Source organism: Zootoca vivipara, chromosome 6, assembly GCF_963506605.1.
Source record: "Zootoca vivipara chromosome 6, rZooViv1.1, whole genome shotgun sequence".
In the NCBI taxonomy this organism is placed as follows: domain Eukaryota; kingdom Metazoa; phylum Chordata; class Lepidosauria; order Squamata; family Lacertidae; genus Zootoca; species Zootoca vivipara.
This window is the reverse complement of record NC_083281.1, coordinates 562,058-584,550: the sequence shown is the minus strand read 5'-3', so window position 1 is coordinate 584,550 and position 22,493 is coordinate 562,058. Positions and strand designations below refer to the sequence as shown.

General features: G+C 54.9%; 1 protein-coding gene across 1 annotated transcript in view; it reads right to left on the bottom strand.

Annotated features, from left to right (window-relative positions):
- INSR (insulin receptor) overlaps window positions 1–22,493 on the bottom strand; it is a 58,256-nt gene that overhangs the window by 5,580 nt on the left and 30,183 nt on the right. The window contains exons 3-20 of the mRNA XM_035116977.2: window positions 20,347–20,662; window positions 17,918–18,066; window positions 16,001–16,145; window positions 14,526–14,740; window positions 12,608–12,734; window positions 11,146–11,384; window positions 10,865–11,032; window positions 9,399–9,603; window positions 7,821–8,095; window positions 7,398–7,537; window positions 6,136–6,295; window positions 5,305–5,404; window positions 4,460–4,527; window positions 3,834–4,063; window positions 3,472–3,582; window positions 3,215–3,374; window positions 2,009–2,138; window positions 795–929 (exon numbers count right to left, since the gene is read on the bottom strand). Coding sequence (XP_034972868.1) covers window positions 795–929; window positions 2,009–2,138; window positions 3,215–3,374; window positions 3,472–3,582; window positions 3,834–4,063; window positions 4,460–4,527; window positions 5,305–5,404; window positions 6,136–6,295; window positions 7,398–7,537; window positions 7,821–8,095; window positions 9,399–9,603; window positions 10,865–11,032; window positions 11,146–11,384; window positions 12,608–12,734; window positions 14,526–14,740; window positions 16,001–16,145; window positions 17,918–18,066; window positions 20,347–20,662 — 3,073 coding nt within the window. The remainder of the gene's footprint in view (window positions 1–794; window positions 930–2,008; window positions 2,139–3,214; window positions 3,375–3,471; window positions 3,583–3,833; window positions 4,064–4,459; window positions 4,528–5,304; window positions 5,405–6,135; window positions 6,296–7,397; window positions 7,538–7,820; window positions 8,096–9,398; window positions 9,604–10,864; window positions 11,033–11,145; window positions 11,385–12,607; window positions 12,735–14,525; window positions 14,741–16,000; window positions 16,146–17,917; window positions 18,067–20,346; window positions 20,663–22,493) is intronic.

The following is a 22,493-nucleotide window of genomic DNA, read 5'->3' as shown; positions in this document are numbered from 1 at the left end:
GGACTGGATGGCCCTTGTGGTCTCTTCCAACTCTAGGATTCTATGATTCTATGTCCCTCTGCCACTAATTTGCGCCAAGGGGGAAGGAGAGGTAAGGTCAAGGACCCCTGGACAGTTGTCCAGTCAAAGACAGCTATGGGGTTGTGGCGCTCATCACGCTTTCAGGCCGAGGAAACCACCGTTTGTCCACAGTCAGCTTTTCCAAGTCACATGGCTAGCAGGACTAAACCGCTTCTGGCGCAACGGGGCACCGCGATGGAAACCAGAGTGCATGGAAACGGCGTTTACATCCCCGCCGCAGTGGTACCTATTTATCTACTCACGTTGGAATGCTTTCGAACTGCTAGGCTGGCAGGAGCTGGGACCGAGCAACGGGAGCTCACCCCATTGCGGGGATTTGAACTGCCAACCTTCCGATTGGCAAGCCCAAGAGGCTCAGTGGTTTAGACGGCAGCGCCACCCGTGTCCCTAGGCAGGAGAGACCCTGCCTCGGCACCACGTGGCTGCATGGCATGAATTGGCCACCACTTCCAGAGACCGATGGGCAGGAGCAAGGAGCCTGCCAGCAGGTGGCGCCAGAGCCCGCTTCTCCCCATTGTGCCTTCCTTCTCTCAAGGGACAAACCTGAGAAACTGGTTGGCAGGGCAGAGGGAGCCTGTTCACCCTAATGGAGCAGACCCACCTAGGAGCGGAGGAGGGAGAAGGAGGGCAAAGGAGTTGCCTGGTGCCCCATGCCCCACCCACCCACCCGGAGGCACCCAGAGGGTAGCGCGCGCCTCCCCTTCCCGACTCACAGCCTCTCAGTGCAGTTCTCCGGCTGCTCCAGGCACCCGCCGTCCATGACGAACTTGAGGACCTGCTCATTGGAGAGGCCTTGGTAAGGCTGCTCGGCCAGGCTGCTGATCTCCCAGAGGACAACGCCAAAGGACCTGTGGGGAAATGGTTGGGGGGGGGGGAGAAACGGGGGGGTGAGGGCCAGAAAGCAGAGGGGACTCCCCAGGCAGAGGCTGTCCCGCATGCAGCCGCTCCAGGGTGTGTGTGTGTCCCCCCCGCAAGGCTGGGGTCCCCAGCTCCCCAAGGGCACTGCTGGAAGAAAACGACTCTCTGCGCAAAGGGCACAGAAAGACCCCCGGGCCTTAAAGCAGTGTTTCTCAACCAGTGTGCCTCCAGATGTTTTGGGACTACAACTCCCATCATTCCTGACCACTGGTCTTGCTAGCTAGGGATGATGGGAGTTGTAGTCCCAAAACATCTGGAGGCACACTGGTTGAGAAACGCTGCCTTAAAGCATGAGGAGCTGCTGCCAGTCAGTGCAGACCACACTGTTGTGACTCAGGAGAAGGCAGCTCCCCACACTTCCGCTCAAGTTAGTGCTTTGTTCGGAGCCTCGGAGATTGGAACGAGCCGGGCAGTGGCGGCACAGGGCCCACTTCCCATGCAGAAGGTCCGGCTTCAGTCCCCAGTGGGGGCACCTGTCCGTCTCGAGAGACAATGGAGCGCACCTCCGGGGGTGAAGCCAATCTGCTGTGTTAGCAGCACTGAAGTGACGTCCCTGGGGTGCAATCTAGGCCGTGTGTCTGGGGGTCCTGGGCTGCCCAGGTGGCAAGACCCACCCCCTTGAAAGAGTGAGATGTCTGGCACCCGCTTGGCTGCAGGAGTTGCCAGAAGGAGCCGCCCAACTGGGTGGGGTTTCCTCCTGAGCCTTTTCTTCTCCCAAAATATCCCGCAAGGCAGCGGAGGTTTAGGATCAGAGTTTCCCTTCTCCCCGATGGGCCGGGACAAAGACCCCCCTGCCTGAAACTCTGCAGAGCAGCTGCTGCTGCTGACAACCAAAGTTGGCAATACTGAGCCAGATGGCCTGACTCGGGACAGGAGCGGCTTCCTACGGACTCTTCGGCTCGCGAGGAGAGCCAGGGCTGCTCTGGCCCAGCGTCCTCATGCATTCACTCAGAGAGGGGGTCCCTGAGCAGCGGCAGGGGGGTTGGGGTTGGGGGTGCTCCCCACTCACCAGACGTCAGAGCAGGCGGTGAAGACGCCATCCTTCAGCGACTCGGGGGCCATCCACCGCACGGGGAGGAGCCCCTTCCCTCCTTTGCGGTAGTAATCCGTCTCGTAGATGTCCCTGGTCATGCCAAAGTCTGGGGGTTGGGGGGGGAGAGAGGAAGAGGGGGGGGAGAGCTCAGAGCCTTCCCCAAGGAAGTGCCTGCAGGGGCATGGCCAGAGCAGAGGGGGGTGGCTTGGGGGACCCCCCCACCACCCCTGAAACAGGGCCTTCTTCATGCTCGCCTGCCGTCGGGAGACCTCCGTTATTTGGTGATCTGGGAAAAGGCCTTCGGAAACCATGCGACACTGAATGGTTTAGTTCAGGGGTCCCCAAACTACGGCCTCCCAATCCGGCCCGCGGCGACCGCCGCCGCCCGCTCTTACGGCGCGCGGCGCGGCGACGGTCTTAAAAATCGGCAAAAAATCGCCGAAAATCCTTTGTGCGCATGCGTATGGGCCTCTCCCGACCCAGAAGAGGTCATTTCCGATGCACTTCTGGGTCGGGGGAGGCCCATACGCATGCGCACAAGCGATTTTTGGCGATTTTTTCCCCGACCGTGTGCGTGTGCGCATGCGCACGGGCGCGCACTCCCCCGCCCTCCGGCCCGCTGCGCGGTAAGTCTGGGGACCCCTGGTTTAGTTTATGTAAATTATGCAATGATTTATGCTACGCAAAATGAACCAGAAAAAGAGAAGAAGGGAAGTCGTTGATATTTTAAGGTGGTCTAAATGAATATTCTAAATTGTAAAATTGTGTGTTTTTTTGGGGGGGGTTGTTGTTTTTATTTTCATTAGGTATTTTGTGGTTTTATATCTTGATTTTATTCTGTGAACTGCCCTGAGACCACCTGGTATAGGGTGGTATATAAATTTAATAAAATAAAACAAAACAAATAAATATATCTTTATCTACATATCTATATCTATATATGAGAGAAAGGTCTTCACAGTGGGAGCTCCCCAACTGTGAAATACCCCCCCCCCCAGTGCTGAGTTTGGCCTGGACCCCTCAACCCCCAATGCATTTCTTGCAGGATATCGCATGTTTTACTCGCTCTTTCAACGAGGACACGCATCTTTCTGTCTCTTCCTTTGGCTGCGCTCCGAGAGAGGCTCGGAATAAATCCCCTTTGGGGCCCTCTCCCCCCCCCCCCGGGGAAAGCTGCCCCACCTCCAATCTTGACGGTGAAGTCCTCGGCCACCATGCAGTTCCTTGCAGCCAAGTCCCGGTGGACGAACTTCTTGGCGTTCAGATAGGCCATGCCGTCGGCGATCTCGGCCGCCATCTGGATCATCTCCTGGAGGGTTGGTGGGGGCCGGCCTGGGTTGTTCTGGGGGAGCCGAGAGGAGGAGGAGGCATGAGCAAAAGGGGGCTCCAGCTTCTCTACCTCGCCACCCCCCCAAAAAAACCCCACAGCCAGTTGTTACCTCTGCATCCGGGCGCAAGGACCTCAGGTAGCTCTTCAGATCCCCATGAGCCATCAGCTCCATGACCACTAGGGTGGGCTGCCCTTTCGACACCACGCCTAAGAGGCGGACCTGGGGGAAAGGAGGGCGAGAGGGAAGGGCCCGTGAGCCAATGAAGAACCCCGTGGAAGCGAGAGGACGGCCCGTGGCCAAAGGACCTTAAGAGCCGAGGAAGCTGCCTGGCAAGCGCTCGCCTCCCACCGTAGTTCTCCAATGGGTTGGTTGAGCGGCGACCCCCCTGCGGAGCGGTCTTCTCAGCCCTCCCCCGCCACCCACCCCCATATTGCAGGGGGTTGGACTGGATGACCCCTGGGGTCCCTCACCACGTGGTGGCAGCTGAAGCCTTTCATGACGGACGCCTCGTTGAGGAACTCGATGCGCTCCCGCAGGCTGGCCGACTCGTTCACCGTCTTGACGGCCACCCGCATCTCTGGCTCGCCCTTCACAATGTCCTTGGCGATGCCCTCGTAGACCATCCCAAAGGAGCCCTGGCCCAGCTCCTGCAGGAGGGAGATCTTCTCGCGGGGGACCTCCCACTCGTCGGGGATGTACACTGCAGAGGGAAGCGGGTTTGCGAGCAGCTCAGGGGGTTGGGCTAGATGACCCTCGGGTCCCTTCCAGCTTCACGGCATGGCGAGGGCTTGGGTTCTCTAGGGCCGGTTTCAGAAGGGGGACGGGGGGCTCGGGAGGGCAGAGGCCAGCCCGGGGGGGGGGGAGTGGCACGGAGCTCAGCTTGCCGCCCCAGAGGATTCTCTCCAGCTCGGTTCTGATCCGAGTCCAGAATGGCTGCATCCGCCTCCTTTAACGCCTGCGGCCAGAAGGGCAGTGGAGGCACCTCGAAGCTTCCGAAGGGAAGGAGGAGAATCTGTTTCTCCCCAGTGGATTGTGCCCCCTCCCCGAGCAAGGAAGAGGGAGAGGAAAAGCCCCGCTGCCTCGGCCTGCCACTCACCATCGTTGGCGCTGAGATACTCCGGGTTGGAGGAGGCATAAAGTGGCCCCGTCGGTCCTTCCTTTTGCCTGGGGGGGAAGCAAGCAAAGGAGAGGAGGCGCCTGTCACCCGTCGGGGATCCCCAAAAACGGAGTGGGAACGGCTGTGGGGTGTGTGTATGCATGGGCACAGAGGGGCCTGCGTAATCTGAAAGGACTCGAGCAATCGCCGTTGGAAGCAAATACCCAAAGGTGCAGGGAGGTTTCTAGTCCTCAGGACGGTGCATGTGTGTGTTTTGTGGCACTTAAAGGGACATGCTCAAGCAAAACCAGGGGATAGGGAGGGAGGGAGGGAAGGAAGGATGGAAGGAAGGAAGGAAGGAAGGAAGGAAGGAAGGAAGGAAGGAAGGAAGGAAGGAAGGAAGGAAGGAGAAAACCCAGGGCCAACAGTTTCGTATTTCTTACAGGGTTCTTAGCTTCATAATAAAGCCTTCAAAAAGAAAAAGAAAAACCAGGTGAGGGAGGGCATGTGATCCCACACACCCAGCCTATGGAACACTTCAGTTGTTGTTTGTTATTGTTGTGTTGTTAGTTAATCGATACCTCGCCTTTTCCTCTACCAGGGACTCAAGGTGCCTAACAGATAAAATAAAACCCATTTTTGGGTGGGGTGGGAAATGTTGTTGCCCAGTCCGTGAGGGGGGGAAAGGCGCTGCCCCACCAGCTGCAGTGGGGAAAGCTTTTCGCGGATCGGGAGGGGAAGGCGGTGTCCTTGGTTGCGGCCGCAAGCACCTGCCAGCTCCCCCTCTTCCCCGCCACAAGAAGTCTGGAGTCTATAGGGAGGGAATCTGCAAACGAGGGACCCACCTTTTCTTGATGAAGACGTAGGCACCTCCGATGACCCCCAGGAAGAAGATGGCGAAGATGATGGGGATGATGATGCTGACCAGGTTATTGTTGGGGGGGACTGCAGTGGGGGGTAGAGAGGGGGGACCAGGTCAGGTTGGGCTGAAAAGGACTCACCTCCCCCATCACCCCCCCAAAAGCCCCTCTCTCTCACCCCCCACCAAAGGGCACACAACCTCCCTCACATATACAAGAGGCTCCTCTGACAGCAACAAGGAAGTCCTGCTTTCATGGCCCCGGGCCCCGTCCTGAGGAACCCTCTGCCACTAGAGATCCCACAGCAAGCGCCTTTTGTTCAAACTCCCAAATGCCAGCTGAAAATTCTCCCTTGATGGGGGCAATTTAGGATTCATCTTTCCCCCACAGCCGGTTGGTTACCGACTGGGGCTTTTCTATGTGGCTCTGTTGCTGCAAACCGCTTGGATATAGTTGATGTATTTCTAAATGCTTTCTTGATGTAAATAGCTGAAATCTGTGTGTATGCACATCATAGCTGCCAAGTTCTCCCTTTTTTAAAGGGATTTTCCCTCATGCTGAATAGGCTTCCTCGCGAGAAAAGGGAAAACTTGGCAGCTATGATGCACATGCCACAGACACAGACACACACAGTACGAAACACACACATCGGGGTTTCCCAAACTTGGATCTCCAGCTGCTTTTGGACTACAACTCCCATCCTCCCAGGACTGGTGGTCAGGGATGATGGGAATCGTAGTCCAAAGCAGCCAAGTCTACAGGCACATGACCACCCAAGCCAAGCTCCTTCTCCCTGCCCCCCCCCCAGGATCTTACAATAGTCGTAGACATAGAAGTAGATGGGCTCCGTCCAGGAGCCGTTCGCCGCCAGGGATGTGGCTCGCACCCGGACACTGTAGTTGCCTGTCTGCAGCCCCGTCAGCTTGCAGCCCTGCTGAGTGGCGTACTTCAGGCGAGAGAGGCAGTAGCGCTGCTCCTGTGGGGAGACGGCATGTTCAGTGGGGGGGGGGGGTGTCTCCCAGCAGGCCCCATCCTGCATCCTTCAGAGCAGCGGCTTGCACAGCCCTGGGCAGATCCACACTCGCGGAGGATCACAACGCTGAGGGAGCGCCAGGAAGGGTTTTCGTAACCTATCGGGGGAAATGGCGCTTTCCTGATCGCGCTGCAGAGCAACCAGCTACTGGCAATCAGGAAAGGTTAAGAACGGCATATCGCATACAGCTCAATGTAGATCCGGCCCTTCTGCAGAAGACGGCAACGCAACAGAATTTTTATTCGCAAAAAGAGGGAAAGAAGCACGGGAGGGAGGGCTGATGAAATCACGGAAACCGTGACTGCCATTTATTGAGTATCGGAAACCCCTCATAGGCTTTTTTGCGGAAAAGAGAAAATAAAATTGTCACGACCGGGTTAGAAGACTGGGGGGAAAATATTGGCTTGTAGAAAATTGAACAGTTGGACGTTAATGAGTGAAAGTTATATTTCACTCACTCACTCACTCAATTTTCATTGTCTTTCGGTCCCTCTTCTGTTTCTGTTTTTTTATTCTCTCTGCTCTTGTTCCTTTTTAGATCCGATTTTAGTAGTACAGTGGTACCTCGATTGTCCAACGTAATCCATTCCGGAAAAGACTGTTTGACTTCTGAAACCTTCCGACAACCAAGCTGCAACGGCTGGTCGGCAAATTCCATTGAGAAAATGAAGAAAGGCGCCTCGGAAGCAGTTCGACTTCCGAGGCGCGTTGGAAAACGGAAGCATTCACTTCCGGGTTTTGGGTGTTGGAACACTGAAACGTTTGGCTTCCGAGATGCTCCGAAAAACGAGGTTCTACTGTATTAATTTTATTCTGGTGTATTGGGAAAAAACAAAACAAAAAACACCTTTGCCTTGGTTATGAACTTTTTAGCATCTTTGGATCAGCACCAAAAATATGCTGAGAAAGAAAACACAACGGAATTCAAAACCAGAACTATGAGTTGCTAGAAACAGATCATGTCTGAAGGGGAGGGAAGAGAGTCAGGGCATCCTCTGGGATGGAAAGCCAGAAAAGGGAGAGAGGGGAAGAGAGGGGTTCTCACCTCCGAATCTCCAAGGCGCCCGTAATTCACCTCGTAAAGGATAATCAGCCCGTTGGGCTCCCTCGGCTCCTGCCAGTGCAGGTGGACCACATTCTTCTCCAGCTCGTGAGTCACGGGCCCCACAATGTCGTCGGCTTTTGCTGGGAACACAAGCAAGAGAAGAGGCTTGCTCGGTGCAAATTTGGACACCCGACGCGAAAGCCAGCGGTTAGGAGAGTCAGGAGACCCGGGTTCAAAGCCCTACTCCATCATGAAGCTCAAACAGCCAAGCCTACCTCGCAGGGTTGTTGGGAGGACAAAAATGGGGGGAGGAAGAGAGAATCTCGTGCGCCAGCTTCTCGGAGGAATAAATAATGGTAATAACAACAATAATAAAAATATTATTTGCACCCTGCCCATTCGGCTGCCCCCCCCCCCGCTCACCTTCCGGCATGGTCCTGGCACTGACGTAGGCCTCGCTGCTGCACTCCTGGGGCACCTCGTGGTTGCAGGCCTGGATCTTGATGCGGTAGCTCGTGAAGTGCCGCAGGTTGGAGATGACGATGGATTCCTTGAGGACCACCTTGGAGAAGGGCTTGGGCTCCGGGGGGCTGGCGGGGGCTGCCATGGAAGCATTCCCAAAGGCCGGCAGTGTTGGGGACGGGGTGGTGCTGTTGGCCGGGGCGCCCAGGTCCCTCCTGCGCCGCATCACCGACGGCCTGCGGAGAAAGGGAGAGAGAGGCGTCGGTCAGAGCCCCATTTCCGAAAGCGCTTGGCCGGGGAGCTCAGAAACACACTAGAGCCGCCCTGGCGGTGTCTCCTCTATCTGGGATTCTCTTTGGGGACTGGGAGAGAGGCGCTTTTCTTGGGGTCCCACCACTTTAAAAAAATCGAATTCTCAGAGCTCAGACTCTGCCAATCAATCTTGATTGGTTTTCCTTTTGAAAAAAATACAATTTCACCCCAAAGTTGACTTCCGGCTCTTCATCCCGGATGCGTCCCCATTCCCCACCACCACCACCCCTGCTCGATATTACTTTTTTTTTAGCTTTTTATTTATACTTTTCAAAGTTATACAATTTCATTTATTTTGCCATCAATTTAACATTTCAAAACTTGACTTCCTTCCCCCTCTTTCTGCGGTTCCCTAAATTTATTTTTAAAACATTCTTCTTTATATGCAAATTCCTTTAACGCACTCATTTAATTATTATCTGCTGTAAATACACTGCTTGATATTCCATCTTTTATCTCTGATTCACAACCCGCTCCTGGCATTCGGTCGAGGGATGTGTGACCCTTTTGGTTCTTTAAGGGTGCGTGGCCTCGTTTTGCAAACGCGAGGGCACAAATGGATCCACCGGCAGCCTCGGCTCAGGCTCTGGGTTTCAAAGCGTTCCCAGGAAGGGGCTCCAGGAGCAAAGAGAGGCTCCCAGGGCTTGGCTCCCTTTCTGGTGGATTACTCATTAATCCTGGGGCTGTGAGCCACACAAGCCCCCGGCTGGACTGTGCCCCCTCCCGCAGCAGGGCAGGGTTCACAGGCTCCGTCCCGCACCCCACACCTTCCCTGGCCCAAAGATCCAAGGGCACAAACAAATGCACACACACACACACACACACACGTTCCTTGGCACAGCAGGGCTGCCCAGCTTTGGGTTCAATACAACCTGCACGGACTGGCAGCAGTGGCTCTGCAGGGTTTCAGGCTCAGGGCTCTCAGGGAGACACCACTGAGGATTGAACCCACACCCGTCTGTGTGCAACACGGGGGCTCTAACCATGGAGCCTCAGCAGATTAAGCGCGGTTATCATCCTCTTGGATCTGACCTGACACAGGCCTACAGATCCATTTAACCCAGCATTGCCTGCACTGGCTGGCAGCAGCAGCAGCAGCAGCAGCAGCAGGCTCTTCTTTCACTTACATTCCCTGCTCCCACACCTAAGCCAGAAAGTGGTGTGTGTGTGTGTGTGTGTGTGTGTGTGTGTGTGTGTGTGTGTGTGTAGCCACGCTCAACCTCTTACTTGGGGACAAAGACGATGTCGTGGAGGTAGTTCTCGAAGACCTTCCGGAAGGCGGACTCCTCGGTCTCCTTCATGATCTGCGACTCGGTCTTGGGGCAGGGGCAGCACTCCAGGCTGGGCTCCTCGCTGTCACTGTCGTTCGGCTTGTGGGGGGAGTCCTCCGACTCCAAGGGAGGGGACCACGTCCGAGAGGGGAGCTTCAAGCCTGCGGGGAGAGGAGGGAAGCTCATGAGGCCAAGGAAAGGCAGCGAGGGAGCCACGGAGAGGGCACCCCAGAGCGCCAGGCGGCCAGATCCATGCAGAGGTGCCCCCCCGACTCTGGACAGTCCCCCCTACTCCCTCTGTAGCAGAGATGGAATACCTTTTTCTTTAGATAGATAGATATATAATCCTTTTCTAACACATGATAAGCAGCAGTGACAACACTCAAGAAGAAACAGATCGGGAGAAGAGAAGAAAAGAGAAGAGGGGGCAGGAGGTTTATCTGGGGGAATTTCCCCCACCCAAGGCCCACACTGCCATCCTGGGGATCAGGAGCACCCGGCCTTGATTCAAGGAAACCCAAGCAGCGGGTCTTGCTCCAAGGAGGCAGTTGTGGGGTCTGAAGGTGTCCACCTTCCCACCGCTCCCAAAGGCTCCTCCTTCCCCGGCAGCCTAAGGCGCCATTGTCTTGTCTCTCGCTGTGCCACCCTTTCTAATTTTTCTTCTGGTCCTGGGAGACCAGCGAAGAGGGAAGCCAGTTGCAGCAGGAGGGGGAGACCCCTGTGACTTCTTGGCTTCCCTCCTGCCCTGCTTCCGCTTCTGCCTCTGATTCTGGACTGCTCTCTGCCACAGAATCTCCCCGCTCACCAAACCCTGTTCCCTCTCCAGCTTCCCGCAACTCCTCTGCCCACTCTTCTCCCTCTGACTGCTCATCGTCACCCCGTTCCCCAGGCTCTGGGCCTTCTTCCCTTGGGGGGTTCCCCAGCTGGTGCCCCCCACCATTCCTCTGCCTCCCACCTGTCCATGACAGCTGCCTAAGTCCCCTCCACTCCGGGGCTTTTTCCAAGCAATCCGTAACTGTGCCTATGTGCAGCCAACCTCTCCGCCCTTTTCATGCCTCTCCTGGTTCTGGGAGACCAGTGAGGAGCAGAGCTTCTTGCAGGAGGGGGAAACCCCTGTGACTTCATCTCTGCCTCTTGGCTTCCCTCCTCTCCAGCTTCAGCTGCTGACTGCTCTCTGCCACCGACTCTCCTCACTCACAAAGCCCTGTTCCCTCTCCGGTTTCCAACAACTCCTCTTCCCCCTCTAATCCCTCATCATCGCCCCCTCAAGCTCTGACCCTTCTTCCTTTGGGGGTCCCCCAGCTGGTGCCTCCCACCCATTCCCCCGCACCCTGCCAGACCACGACGCTAGGTGGGGCCTCTGCGGGTGGGGAAAGAGGCCCACACAGGCGGGCAGGCGCTGCCACAGTGCCAGCGGCTCACCCTTCAGGCAGTAGTCCAGCTCGTAGAGCTCGCTGTCTTCAGGCTGCTTTTCCCAGGAGACCTTGTAGTGCGTGATGTTCCCGTTGGGGTCGGAGGGCGGCTTCCACTTCAAGATGATGTGTGACGAGGAGTTGGACACCGAGATGGGGTCCAGGGGGACGGTGGGCACTGCAGGGGACAGAGAAGAGAGACAAAACGTCACCCCAGGGCAGGGCGAGGCGGAAACCCCGCAGCCCCCTCTCACCCCAGCCCCCTGCTTCCAACTGTGGACAGCCTCTCACCCGAGGCGTTGGTCTGGATGTAGATGATCTCGCTCTTGGCCCCGTAGGACTTGCGCTCGTCCGAGTGGGTGATCAGGGTCTTCACGAAGATGGCGTACTGCGTCCAGGGTTTGAGGCCGCGCAGAAGGTGGCCCGGCTTGGTGTCGCTGTTGCGGGGAGGCGGTTCGACGTCCATCACCGTCCAGCTGTTGGCACCGCAGACGTCCTGGCCGTCAAACTCTGTCACATTCCGGAAGGGGCTGGAAAAGGCCAAAAAAAGGAAACGGCTTTTATTTCAGAAAGGCAACACACAGACACACCTGCAGTGGGACTTACGCTTTGATGGAGAGATGTAAAAACTGCAAAAGGTTGCATGGAAGCCTGTTGCAGAAATGAATTAAGGTCATGGAAATTGTAGAAACTGAGCCAGTTGGGCTGCGGCTGCTCTCCCCGAGTTCTCACTTTTATTTCCAAGCGCTGCCTCTACCGATCCTTCAATCCCAGCTACAGAAATGGCAGAATCTACTTGACAACTTTATTTTAGGGGGCTGCCCTCCAAACTCTGCATCGCCCGAGAGACAAAGGAGGAATAGGAGGGCCTAATCCTAAGTTATTTTGCAGAGAGGCCTTTCAACTTAAATAATGCACGTTTTTAACGCTTCGCCGGGGATCTCGTGGGTTCCAATGAAATCGTTCTGCGCCACTCCTTCAGATAATGCCCAGCCTTTTAAAAATCCTTCTTGGGTGCGGATTGGGAAAATACACAGCCTCTTTCTTCAGTTGACTTTTAGGGTATAGAAGAGAGCGTGTTCACATTTAGTTCGTTCTACATCCCCTTTTAGGGATCCAGGTGGCGCTGTGGGTTAAACCACTGAGCCTAGGGCTTGCTTATCAGAAGGTCGGCGGTTCGAATCCCTGCGACGGGGTGAGCTCCCGTTGCTTGGTCCCAGCTCCGGCCAACCTAGCAGTTTGAAAGCACTTCAAAATGCAAGTAGATAAATAGGAACCGCTACAGCGGGAAGGTAAACAGCGTTTCCATGTGCTGCTCTGGTTTGCCAGAAGCAGCTTTGTCATTCTGGCCACATGACCTGGAAGCTGTACGCCGGCTCCCTCGGCCAATAATGCGAGATGAGCGCGCAACCCCAGAGTCGGTCACGACTGGAGCTAATGGTCAGGGGTCCCTTTACTTTTTACATCCCCTTTTATTCCTAGACTGGGCCATCCACCCTTCGGCAACATTCTTCTGCCCCGGCTGCAACCAAACATGTCTCTCCCGTGTCGGTCTCTGCTGCCACAGCAGGCGCTGTAACTCTCTCTGATCAAGCTGAGTGTGTGTGTTATAAAATCCTAGAATTGAAGGGTTGGGAGGGACCCCCAGGGCCATCTAGTCCAACCCCCGGCAACGCAGGAATCACAGCCAAAGAATCCCTCTCTCCCCAAGACCCAAAGTGCAGAAAGGAGCTCCCTGCCCCACTTTACTCACGCTTCCCTATACAAGAGCATGAAGCCCAGAAGGTCGCGGAAGTCCAGCGGCCAGTAAGGCTCCCACTTGACCATGATCTTGTCGCAGGTGGTTTTGATGTAGGAGAACTTGAGCACTTCGCTCTCACCTGCAGGAAGGACGGAAAAGGCAGGTCAGAGATGGGAGAGCCTGGCTAAGGACCCACCGGGGGATGGAGGGGGGCTCATTTCATTCATGCATTTTGATTGTGTAACTTGATGTTGTGAACCACCAAACACATGGGAGGCCTTTAAGTAGAACCCCAGTCCAAGAGCACGCTCCCCCCTCTATTTCTCCCTCTCTCTTTCTCTCTCTCTCCCTCTCCTTTTCTTTCTCTCCCCCCTCTCTTTCTCCCCTCTCTTTCTCTCCTTCTCTCTCTCTCCCTCTCTCTTTCTCCCCCCCCTCTCTCTCCTTCTCTCTCTCTCCCTTTCCCTTCCTACCTTCCTCTCTCCTTCTCTCCCTCTTCCTTTCCTCTCTCCTTCTCTCCCCCTTTCTCTCCTTTCCTTCCTTCCTTCCTTCCTTCCTTCCTTCCTTCCTTCCTTCCTTCCTTCCTTCCTTCCTTCCTTCTCTCCCCCTCTCTTTCTCCCCTCTCTCTCTTTCTTTCCTTCTCTCTCTCTCTCTCTCTCTCTCTCTCTCTCTCTCTCTCTCTCCCTTTCCCTTCCTTCCTTCCTTCCTTCCTTCCTTCCTTCCTTCCTTCCTTCCTTCCTTCCTTCCTTCCTCTCTCCTTCTCTCCCTCTTCCTCTCTCCTTCTCCTTTCCTTCCTTCCTTCCTTCCTTCCTTCCTTCCTTCCTTCCTTCCTTCCTTCCTTCCTTCCTTCTCTCTCTCTCTCTCTCATCCATGCACACCCTCCTGGAGGCTGTCAGTGCCAAGGGAGGCCTCTGGGAGGACAAGCTGTCCGGCGTTCTGCCAGCCTGGCAGGCGCTCCAGGAAGGAGGGAGCCAAGACTGAGCAAACATATAGATCGTACATAGAGAGGCGGCGCCGGCCAGGAGGGAAAGAGGGCCGGAAGACAGCCCCGGAAACTCTCCTCTGGGAGAGCAGAGGGAGGGGGCCAGGGGGGTGTACGGGGTTCGACCCCATCTCCAAGTGGAGTAGGGCAGGTTTAATGGTTTTTATTATTATTAATAATATAATAAAGCTCAGGCCCAGGAGCTTGAAGAGCAGCCCTTCTGGTCTCAGGAAGCCAGCGGCGCATGGGGGTGCCCCCCACCCCGACCCACAGCATCCTTGGGTTCTGCTTGGGGGCTTTGCTTTGGCCTGATCCTGCCGCCGCCACCACTACAGGGCTCTTCTGAAAAGTCCTTCTGCAGAGCCAGGCCCTGGGTCTATCTCCCTCACTGTTGTCCACACTGACTGGCCCCAGCCGCTCTCCGGGGCCTGACTTGGAGGTGCCCCTGCGGGGGGAACCTGGGACTCGCTACTTGGCCCCCGAGACATGGCTCTTTCCTATGAGTTACTCCAAAGACGAAGGCAAGGCTCCGGTCCTCATGGCTGCTTCAAACAGGGACACAGGAGGCCGGCTGCCTTATATGGAGTCAAACCGCTGGCCCGCCCAGCTCAGAGCTGCCTGCACTAACTGGCAGCAGCTCTCCAGGGTTTAAGCCAGTGGGGGGCGCCTTCCCTAGATGCTACGGCCCTAACCCTTAAAATAAGCACTCCAGTCCTAAAGGTTCTAGATGAAGAAGTGTTCAAGCAGGGCGATAGGAAGCTGCTTGCTACCTCTCCCTCTGAAGCATCTAGCTCCGTATCTCCTGCTCAGACTGGCAGCAGTGCTCCAGGGTTTCAGGCAGGAGCCACTGCCTGGCCACACCCGGGGAAACTGCCGTGATTCGAACCTGGGACCTCGTGCGTGCAAAAGCGAGGGCACCCTCCCCGCCCACCCCTCACCCGGCCCGCTTACAAGAGGCCTGGTCGCCGTTGGTCTTGAGGGCGATGTCGTTCTTCTCCTGGCGCCCCTTGGCCCCCGAGATCTCCTCCATCTTGTCGATCTCGGACAGGCAGAGCTTGGGGTTGTAGTGGAAGAAGAGCTTCCCCCGGGCGATGGTGAGGTTGTGCTTGCTCCAGTCCCACAGCTGGCGCAGGTTCTGGTTGTCCAAGGCGTAGAAGGAATAGTTCCTGGCGGGGAGGGGGAATTAACAAGATGAATACGGTCGGTGGGGATGGGAGAGAGAGATGCTCCTTGGCCAAGGTGGGGAGAGCAGGCCCAGCAAAGAAAGAAAGACCCCCAACTACTCATCCCCAATGAGGCACTTTTTGGGGGGGATTGAAGGCCCCTGTCTTCCCACAGCTGCCTAAATCTTGTCCTTCCTAAGCAATCTGAGACTTCTCTGCCTCCACTGCCTCTGCTCTGCCCTCTTCATCCCTCTCCTGGTTCTGGGGAGCTGGTTGCAGTAGGAGAGGAAGACGACTTCTTCTCCAGCCGGACTCCTCTCTGCCTCTTTTTTCTTTAGAAATTTTTTAATTCAGTTTTTCAGATTAAAACTTGACAGTCACATATCCAACATACAACATAAAAAGAATCCAAAGAATCTCTTGGACTTTCCTCCTCCCCTTTGTGGGTCCTATTGTTAATCATTTCCTCCTGCATCTTTTTATGATAACCGAAATTTTTTACCTCTCCACTGCGTCCAAAACTCACAATAAACTACAAGTGATGTTCCAACCCTACTAATGATTTTAACATTTTACAACGGCCTTTAAGATACAGTGGTGCCTCGCTTAACGAATGCCCTGCTTAACGAAATTTCCGCTTAACGAAAGGATTTTTCGAGCGGAGGTTGCCTCGCTAGACGAATGCGTTTTACGAAAAATTCGTCTAGCGAATCGCGGTTTCCCATAGGAATGCATTGGAATTCAATTAATGTGTTCCTATGGGCAAAAAAAAAAAAAATCAAAAAAATTTCAATGAATTCCTATGGGATTCGCTAGACGAATTTTTCGCTATAAGAAAAGACCCGTGGAACGAATTAATTTTGTCTAGCGAGGCACCACTGTAAATTATCAATTCCCCCCATTCCTTATTTAAGTTTTGGTCTTCCTGATTCCTCTGGCCATTTGAGGCACAAAGCTCTGCTATCTGAGCTACAGCTTCTCGCCAAGCAAGCTCCCTTCCTTTCAGTGGGTCTACTCTGAGTAGCGCTCACTTGGCGACGCCAGCGTTTGATCCTTATCTGTTTCTTGACATGTACAACCCCCTTTTTCCTCCAAGGAGCTCAAGTCGGTGTGCGTGTCCCATCCCCCCATTTGATACCCACAAATGCAAGGCAGGCCAGGGTTGAGCCACACAACCCAGCAAGCTGCACGGCCAAGCGGGGACTGGAGCCCTGCTTCTAGCAGTCCCTTCCCAACTCTGCCGCCTTCCGGGGCCCCACTCACCCTGCTTCGAGGGCCTCTCCCCGGATCAGGTGGAGCTTCCGGAAGAACGAGAGGGAGACCAGGGCGTAGGAGCGCCGGATCTTCAAGTAGCCCGTGATCTCCTCAATCAAGCCCAGGTTGGCCTCCAGCTCAGCTGCAATGTTGCCTGCAGGGGGCGATACAGAGGCGTGGGCTGAGCCTGCCTAGAAACTGGCCCTCCTGCTTCACAGACTCACGGAACTGTGGAGTGGGAAGGTAGCCCCAAAGGTCATCCAGCCCAACCCCCTTGGCAATGCAGGGATGTCGGCTGAAGAATCCCTGGTGGACGCCCCCCCCCCAGCACCGCTTCAAAACCTCCAAGGAAGGAGAGTCCACTACCGACCAAAAGAGCCCATAGAAATTTCTATAAGGGTGGGGCAGGAAGATTCAAGAAACACTGGGGTATATTGCTGTCACAGTGGCCGGAGTGGACTACTTCAGAGTAACGACGCTACGCAGCTCTGCATTTTATTCTTTTATTGGTGCTGCGTATTTACAGTGCTCAAGTCATTGCTATTTACACGGAGCGATGTTGTCAGTCGGTTTCAGAACCTCCTAATGGCTTTTGGCGCGTCTTTCTCCAACACAAAAGCTTTGGCAGACCCATCCTCTTGCCCCTCCTCTTCCTGCGTAATTCTGGAGTTGGAGGGATGGGTCTTCCCCCCTTGCTTGCCCCTTCCTGTCCCACCTGGGACCCTGGCTCCTCTACCTTGCCTGAGCCTCGGACACGACTTCCTGCTTCCCCACTGGAATCGGAACTCTCCCTGCTTTCCCCTTTGCTCGGGGACGGGCTTGAACTCAGGAGGGGAGGGACTTCGCGATATCCCCTGTCCCTCACAATTCTAGTATCAAAATAATTCTTTTTTCCATTTGCAGAATATGGGTAGACATCTTTTTGAAATGAGAGCACAAAGCAATACGGAGACCGATCCAAGTTTTGGGCTTTCCCCAAAGCGATTTCTTATCAGTAAAAAGCTTGGTGTGGTGCAAACAAATTTTCTGTCCTAACTTTTAGTCGGAGTCGCCTTTCTTGTAAACGGAAGTCATCAGTTCAGGTCCTCCAGAGCAACAGAAAACCAAGCTTGCTCCCACTTCCATGGGGCAGCCTTTGAGATATTTGGAGATGACTCTTGTATCGCCTCTCAGTCTCCTCTGTCCCAGGCTAAACACCCCTCACTCTGTCATGCTATAGGTGTGATCTAGTTGGGATTCCTGCATTGCAGGGGGTTGGGCCAGATGACTTCCGGGATCCCTTCTGACACTACCATTCTACCATTCCAATCCCCTCCTCTGCACACCTTCCAGCTTGTCCGTGACCCCCTTAGGCCCAGAACTGGACAAAGCCCTCGTCTCCATTGCTCTGCCGGCTTTTCCCTCTGGCCCTCTCCCTCCACACATCGGCACGTGGCCCCCAGAAGAAGGGAATGCGGCCCTCCGCCGAAAAGGCTCCCCCAGAGCTGAAGCCGTGAGGTTCTGGATGTGAGAAGGAAGCCCTTGTGTCCCAGAGAGAAAGACCTGTGGAGCCAGGGCCGTCTTAAGCATACCTGGCGCCCTGGTGCGACGGATCCCTCCGGCGCCCCCGCCCCACCCCGTTTCCCGGCGTGGCGGGCAGACGGGTGGGTGCAGCATGGCTGCCGCCTGGAGGGCTGGAGTCCTGCACAACCCAGCCTGGCCATAGGGCCGGGCCTGGGCCAGGGGGCGCTGCCCGTCCCCTGTTGCCACGCCTCCGGAGAGCGGCCTGAAGCCGCTGAACAGCTGAGAGGCGCGCCTGGGCCTGGAGACGGCCCTGCGTGAGCAGAACCAGCTTCCCAGGTGACCGGCTTGGCGTGGGGCAGAGTGAGAGGCCCCTCTGGCTCCCCCCACATCCTGCACCCAGACTCCCCCCCCCCCAGCACTCACTTCCTCCGCGGATGTTGATGGTCAGGCTGCCGTTGACGACAGTGCAGCCCTGGAGCTCCTGGGCCGCCGTCACGGAGTCGATGGTCTTCTCCTTGACGGGCAACTCACAGATTTTGGGGCACAGCCCCTCGCAGGGCATGCAGAGGAGGCTGCAGAAGAGACACGGTGGGGAAAGAGAGATGCCTCTTGTGCTGCAAACGGCCGCGGGGCTTTTCTCGACGCCCCGATAACCGATGTGCGCGTTCAGTAAAGCTTGGGGAGTTTGGCTTGTGCGCAGAGGCTGCAGAGATGCCCCCGCAGCCTCTCGGGTGGCCCTGTGGGGCCTGCAGACCCACTTTCCCAACAGGGGAGAGGAAAGGAACCTAAGAACAGCTTGCTGGATGAGGCCAGTGGCCTGCCCAGCCCAGCACTCTGTTCTCACAATGGCAGCCACCACCACCCCCAAAACAAAAAACACGCCAGTGCAATCTGACAACAAGAGCCCTCTCCCCTCTCTTGGTTTCCTGCAACTGGGATTCAAGGAAGCAGAGCAGCTGTCGGCAAATTTGTCCAGTCCTCTTTTAAAGCCACCGCCGCCTCCTGTGGCAATGAGTTCCACAGGTTTACAATGTGTTGCTTGGGACAAAGAAAGTGCATTGGGGGCTGTGGGGCAGCCCAGAACGAAGCCCTGTTCTAATCTCTCCACCCCCCAGCAAGCAAATCGAGCTCAAACAAAACAGGATGGCTGCAAGGGCCCCCCCCCCGCTGCAAGGTCCTTAAGCACCCTGCTGGTCCGGGCGGGGGGGGGGCATGCTGTGAGGGGTCTGCCCTTTGAGAGTCTGCTTCCTGTTTCCTGCCCCCTCTCTTTCACAACCCTGTGATAGCAAGGAGGTTAGAGAAAAAAGCATTCGGAGAAAATTCCATCTGCTTTGAGAAAATCCACCCAGTGCAGGAGGAACGAGGTCTGCTGCCGTCAACCACAATTAGAGGCCAATTAGCTGCCCTTTCCTGAGAATGATGAGAACAGGCAATTTCCTCTCCTCCCCTGGGGGGCCTGGCTGGCTCCTGGCTTTGCCCAAGAGCGTCAGGAAGCTGGTTTGCCAAGAAGAAGAAGAAGCCCCCCCCCCAAGATCTAGATGGGGTCTAGATGGGATGACCAGAAAGGGATGCTTCCCTTGCATTTGGGGGGGCAACAGCCAGCCCCCCAGCCTCTCACCCCGTCCCCACAGCAGGCAAATTTCAGAGACCCCTGTGATCTTACGCTGCCTCTGATAAATGTACAAGTAACTTTGTTGATATCTTAAATATCAAACATACATTAAGCGTGGATTAAACTCTCTCCCGTGGCGTTATCAGGCAGGGCCCGCCTCTGCTGCCTCCTTGGGACTGACTGAAGGTCTGCCTCTTTCCATAAGCGGAGGTCTGGAATTGTTCTAATTGTTCTCACTGGGCTAAGGGGAGACCCACTGAAATGAATCGGCCGAAGTCAGCAGTGCCCGTCCGTTTCAACGAGTCTACTCTGGGCAGGGGCGCAACCCGCTGTTTTGAGCCTGCGAATTCGCTTTCATCGCTTTTTACATTATGAAATTGCTCGGTGGTTGATCCCCGACCCCATTTTCCGTTCATTCCTTCATTAATGAACAAGATAAACCAAAGAGAAAGAACAGAAATATTGTCCCAGCAGGTTGATAGCTGCCTAAGATTGGGCATTATCGCTGAACGTGTTCCAAAGCATTACCCCAAATGCCCATTTCCCCACAAACCTGCTAGGCTGCATTTTGTGCGTTCTTTCGTAACAGGTGAGTTTAACCAGAGATTCTCTTGACCAATTATCTCTCCATCCATCAGGACAGAGCAGTAGTTAAGCTCCCCTCACCTCCGTCTTTTAGCCAATAATAAATCTTAGCAGCTGTTCTAAGGCTGGATGCTATTTCTCGATCGTTTTCCAGAATGGTTTCCGAAACGTTAATCCCTTTGGGGTGCTTCATAGGGAGGCATTTTTAGGACAAGGACCCCCAGCGGGAGTGGGGGGGGGCTCAGACACCCCTGAAATAAAAGGGGGGATCTCTGAGACTAGGGTGTCCAGCTCCCTCGGTACCGCAAGAGCCCTCAGGGATCAGCACCTGGCAGAAAAAGGGCTTTAAATCCTCATCGCCTTCCTCCTCAAACGGTTGGGGGGCTCACTCTGCGTTGCGCTGACCTCTTTCTTTCCCCCAAATCATCATCACTTTTATTATTATTATTATTGTTATTATTATTATTATTATTATTGCTGCTCTGTTTTGGGGCATCTCGACTCCTGCAAAGCGGTGAGTTGCACAGACTCATGCAGCCGGGACAGGGGGTCAAAGCAAGACCCCAATATCAGGGAGACGGTTGCCGATGAGAAGAGCCCCCCCTTGGTTCCTCCGCCCCCCTCCCCGAGGTGTGTGGGTGTGTTGCCAACTCACCTGGTAGAGTTCATGGTGTAGCCGGAAGGGCAGCCGGGGGCACACTCTCCGTTGTGGATGACGGGGCAGTCGGACTGGCGGGCGGCCTTGCACTTGTTGTGCAGCTCCTGGCAGAAGTCGAAGGTGACGCAGCGCCACCCGGCGTAGCGGTAGGACCCGGCGGGGCACCTCTCCATGCACTTGCCCTCGAGGCTGAAGTGGCGGCAGGCCAGGCACTTCTCCGGGTCGCCGGGCTCCAGGCAGCTGCCCAGGCACTCCGTGTGGCAGCAGGTGCCCTCCGGGGTGCAGCCCTGGGACTTGCAGGCGGAAGGGCACACTGCAGGAGAGAGAGAGAGAGAGAGAGAGAGAGAAACAGAGAGGGATGAGAACATGCCCCGTCTCTCGCAGAGGGCCTTCTCGGTGGTGGTGCCTTGCCACCCAATGCCAAGGAGTTAAAACAACTACACAGCTTTCAGAAGACACCTGAAGGGATGTTTTTCCACATTTGTGCTTATATATGTGCTGGGGAAACTCAGAAAGATGGGCAGGGTATAAATAATAAAATTATTATTATAGAGCAATGCCTGCCCATGTCTCCGCCCTTCCACCTCCCTCCCGCCCACAGAGCTGGGCCACCCCATTACCTGCCCTCCAATTTGGGGGGCGAGCTGCTTCCCGCTAGGCTGGCCTGCACACAGAACAGGGCCTCCAGCTGGTGGCTCCCCAGTTAACATCGTTTGAAATAGTCCGGAGCGGCCAACAGCTATGGTATCTGAAGAAGTGTGCATGCACACGAAAGCTCATACCAAAATTAAAACTTAGTTGATCTTTAAGGTGCTACTGAAGGAATATTTTTATTTTGTTTCGACTCAGACCAACACGGCTACCTACCTGTAACTAGAGCTATGGTCCTTTCTTCTTCTTTTTTTAAGTGGACCTTCTGTTTATTGACTTACGTTACTGTATTTGTAATACAATTTTCTATAATAATGCAATCGAAGAGATTTAAAACAGAACATGGTAAATCATGTGTAAACCAAACATTTGTTGGGTTTCGGGTGGCTGGAAACAATGGAGGATCAGATTGCTGTTCTGTTAATAGTTCTTTTTTTATAGATAGGTAAAGGTAAAGGGACCCCTGACCATTAGGTCCAGTCGTGACCGACTCTGGGGTTGCGCGCTCATCTCGCATTATTGGCCGAGGGAGCCGGCGTATAGCTTCCAGGTCATGTGGCCAGCATGACAAAGCTGCTTCTGGCAAACCAGAGCAGCACACGGAAACGCCGTTTACCTTCCCGCTGTAGCGGCTCCTATTTATCTACTTGCATTTTGACGTGCAAGTCACAGGGATTCGAACCGCTGACCTTCTGATCAGCAAGCCCTAGGCTCAGTGGTTTAACCCACTGCGCCACCTGGGTCCCGCTTTTTTTATAGATATTCTTTATTAAATATTATTTTAAAAAATACATACATATATCAAAGTGACTTACATATATCTTTCACATATATATATATATATATACACACACAGTCCTTTCTTTTTGGACTGCAGTCTCCACAATTTTGAATAAAGGATTCACTGAATGGACCATCAAATCCAACCAGCTCAGTATCGTTGCCTCTGGCCGCCAGCAGCTCTCAGAGTTTCGAACAGCCTTTCCCAGCCCTGCTTGGTCAGTGCTGTACCTGGCCCCCCCCCCCAAACAAAGCAGGTGCTCTAATCACTGAGCTGCAGCATTTCGTTCTACTTCTTCCCCCCTCCTGTATTCTGAGAAAGATCCAGCCAAGGAAGGGATCACTTGCACAACAGGATCTCATCGGGGGGTGGGTGGGGGGGTGCAAACTAGCAAGTTGGTTGTCTCTAATGCATAGGAAGACACCCCCCCCGTGTTTTTTTGGGGGGAGGGGGCAATGCCACAAACCCTTCTCAAACACAAAATGTGAGACACAGACACACAGCCCGCACTGCCTTGTCTGGATTTAGTATTCATTTTGTATTGTGTTTATATCCCACCTCTAAGGAGCTCAAGGCGACGCCCCTGGTTCTCCCCCCTCCTCATTTAATCCCAACAACCCCCCTGCGAGGTAGGCATGGCTGAGAGGCAGTGACTGGCAACCAAAGTCACCCACGGCTGAGTGGGGATTCGAACCCTGGTCTCTCCCAGGTC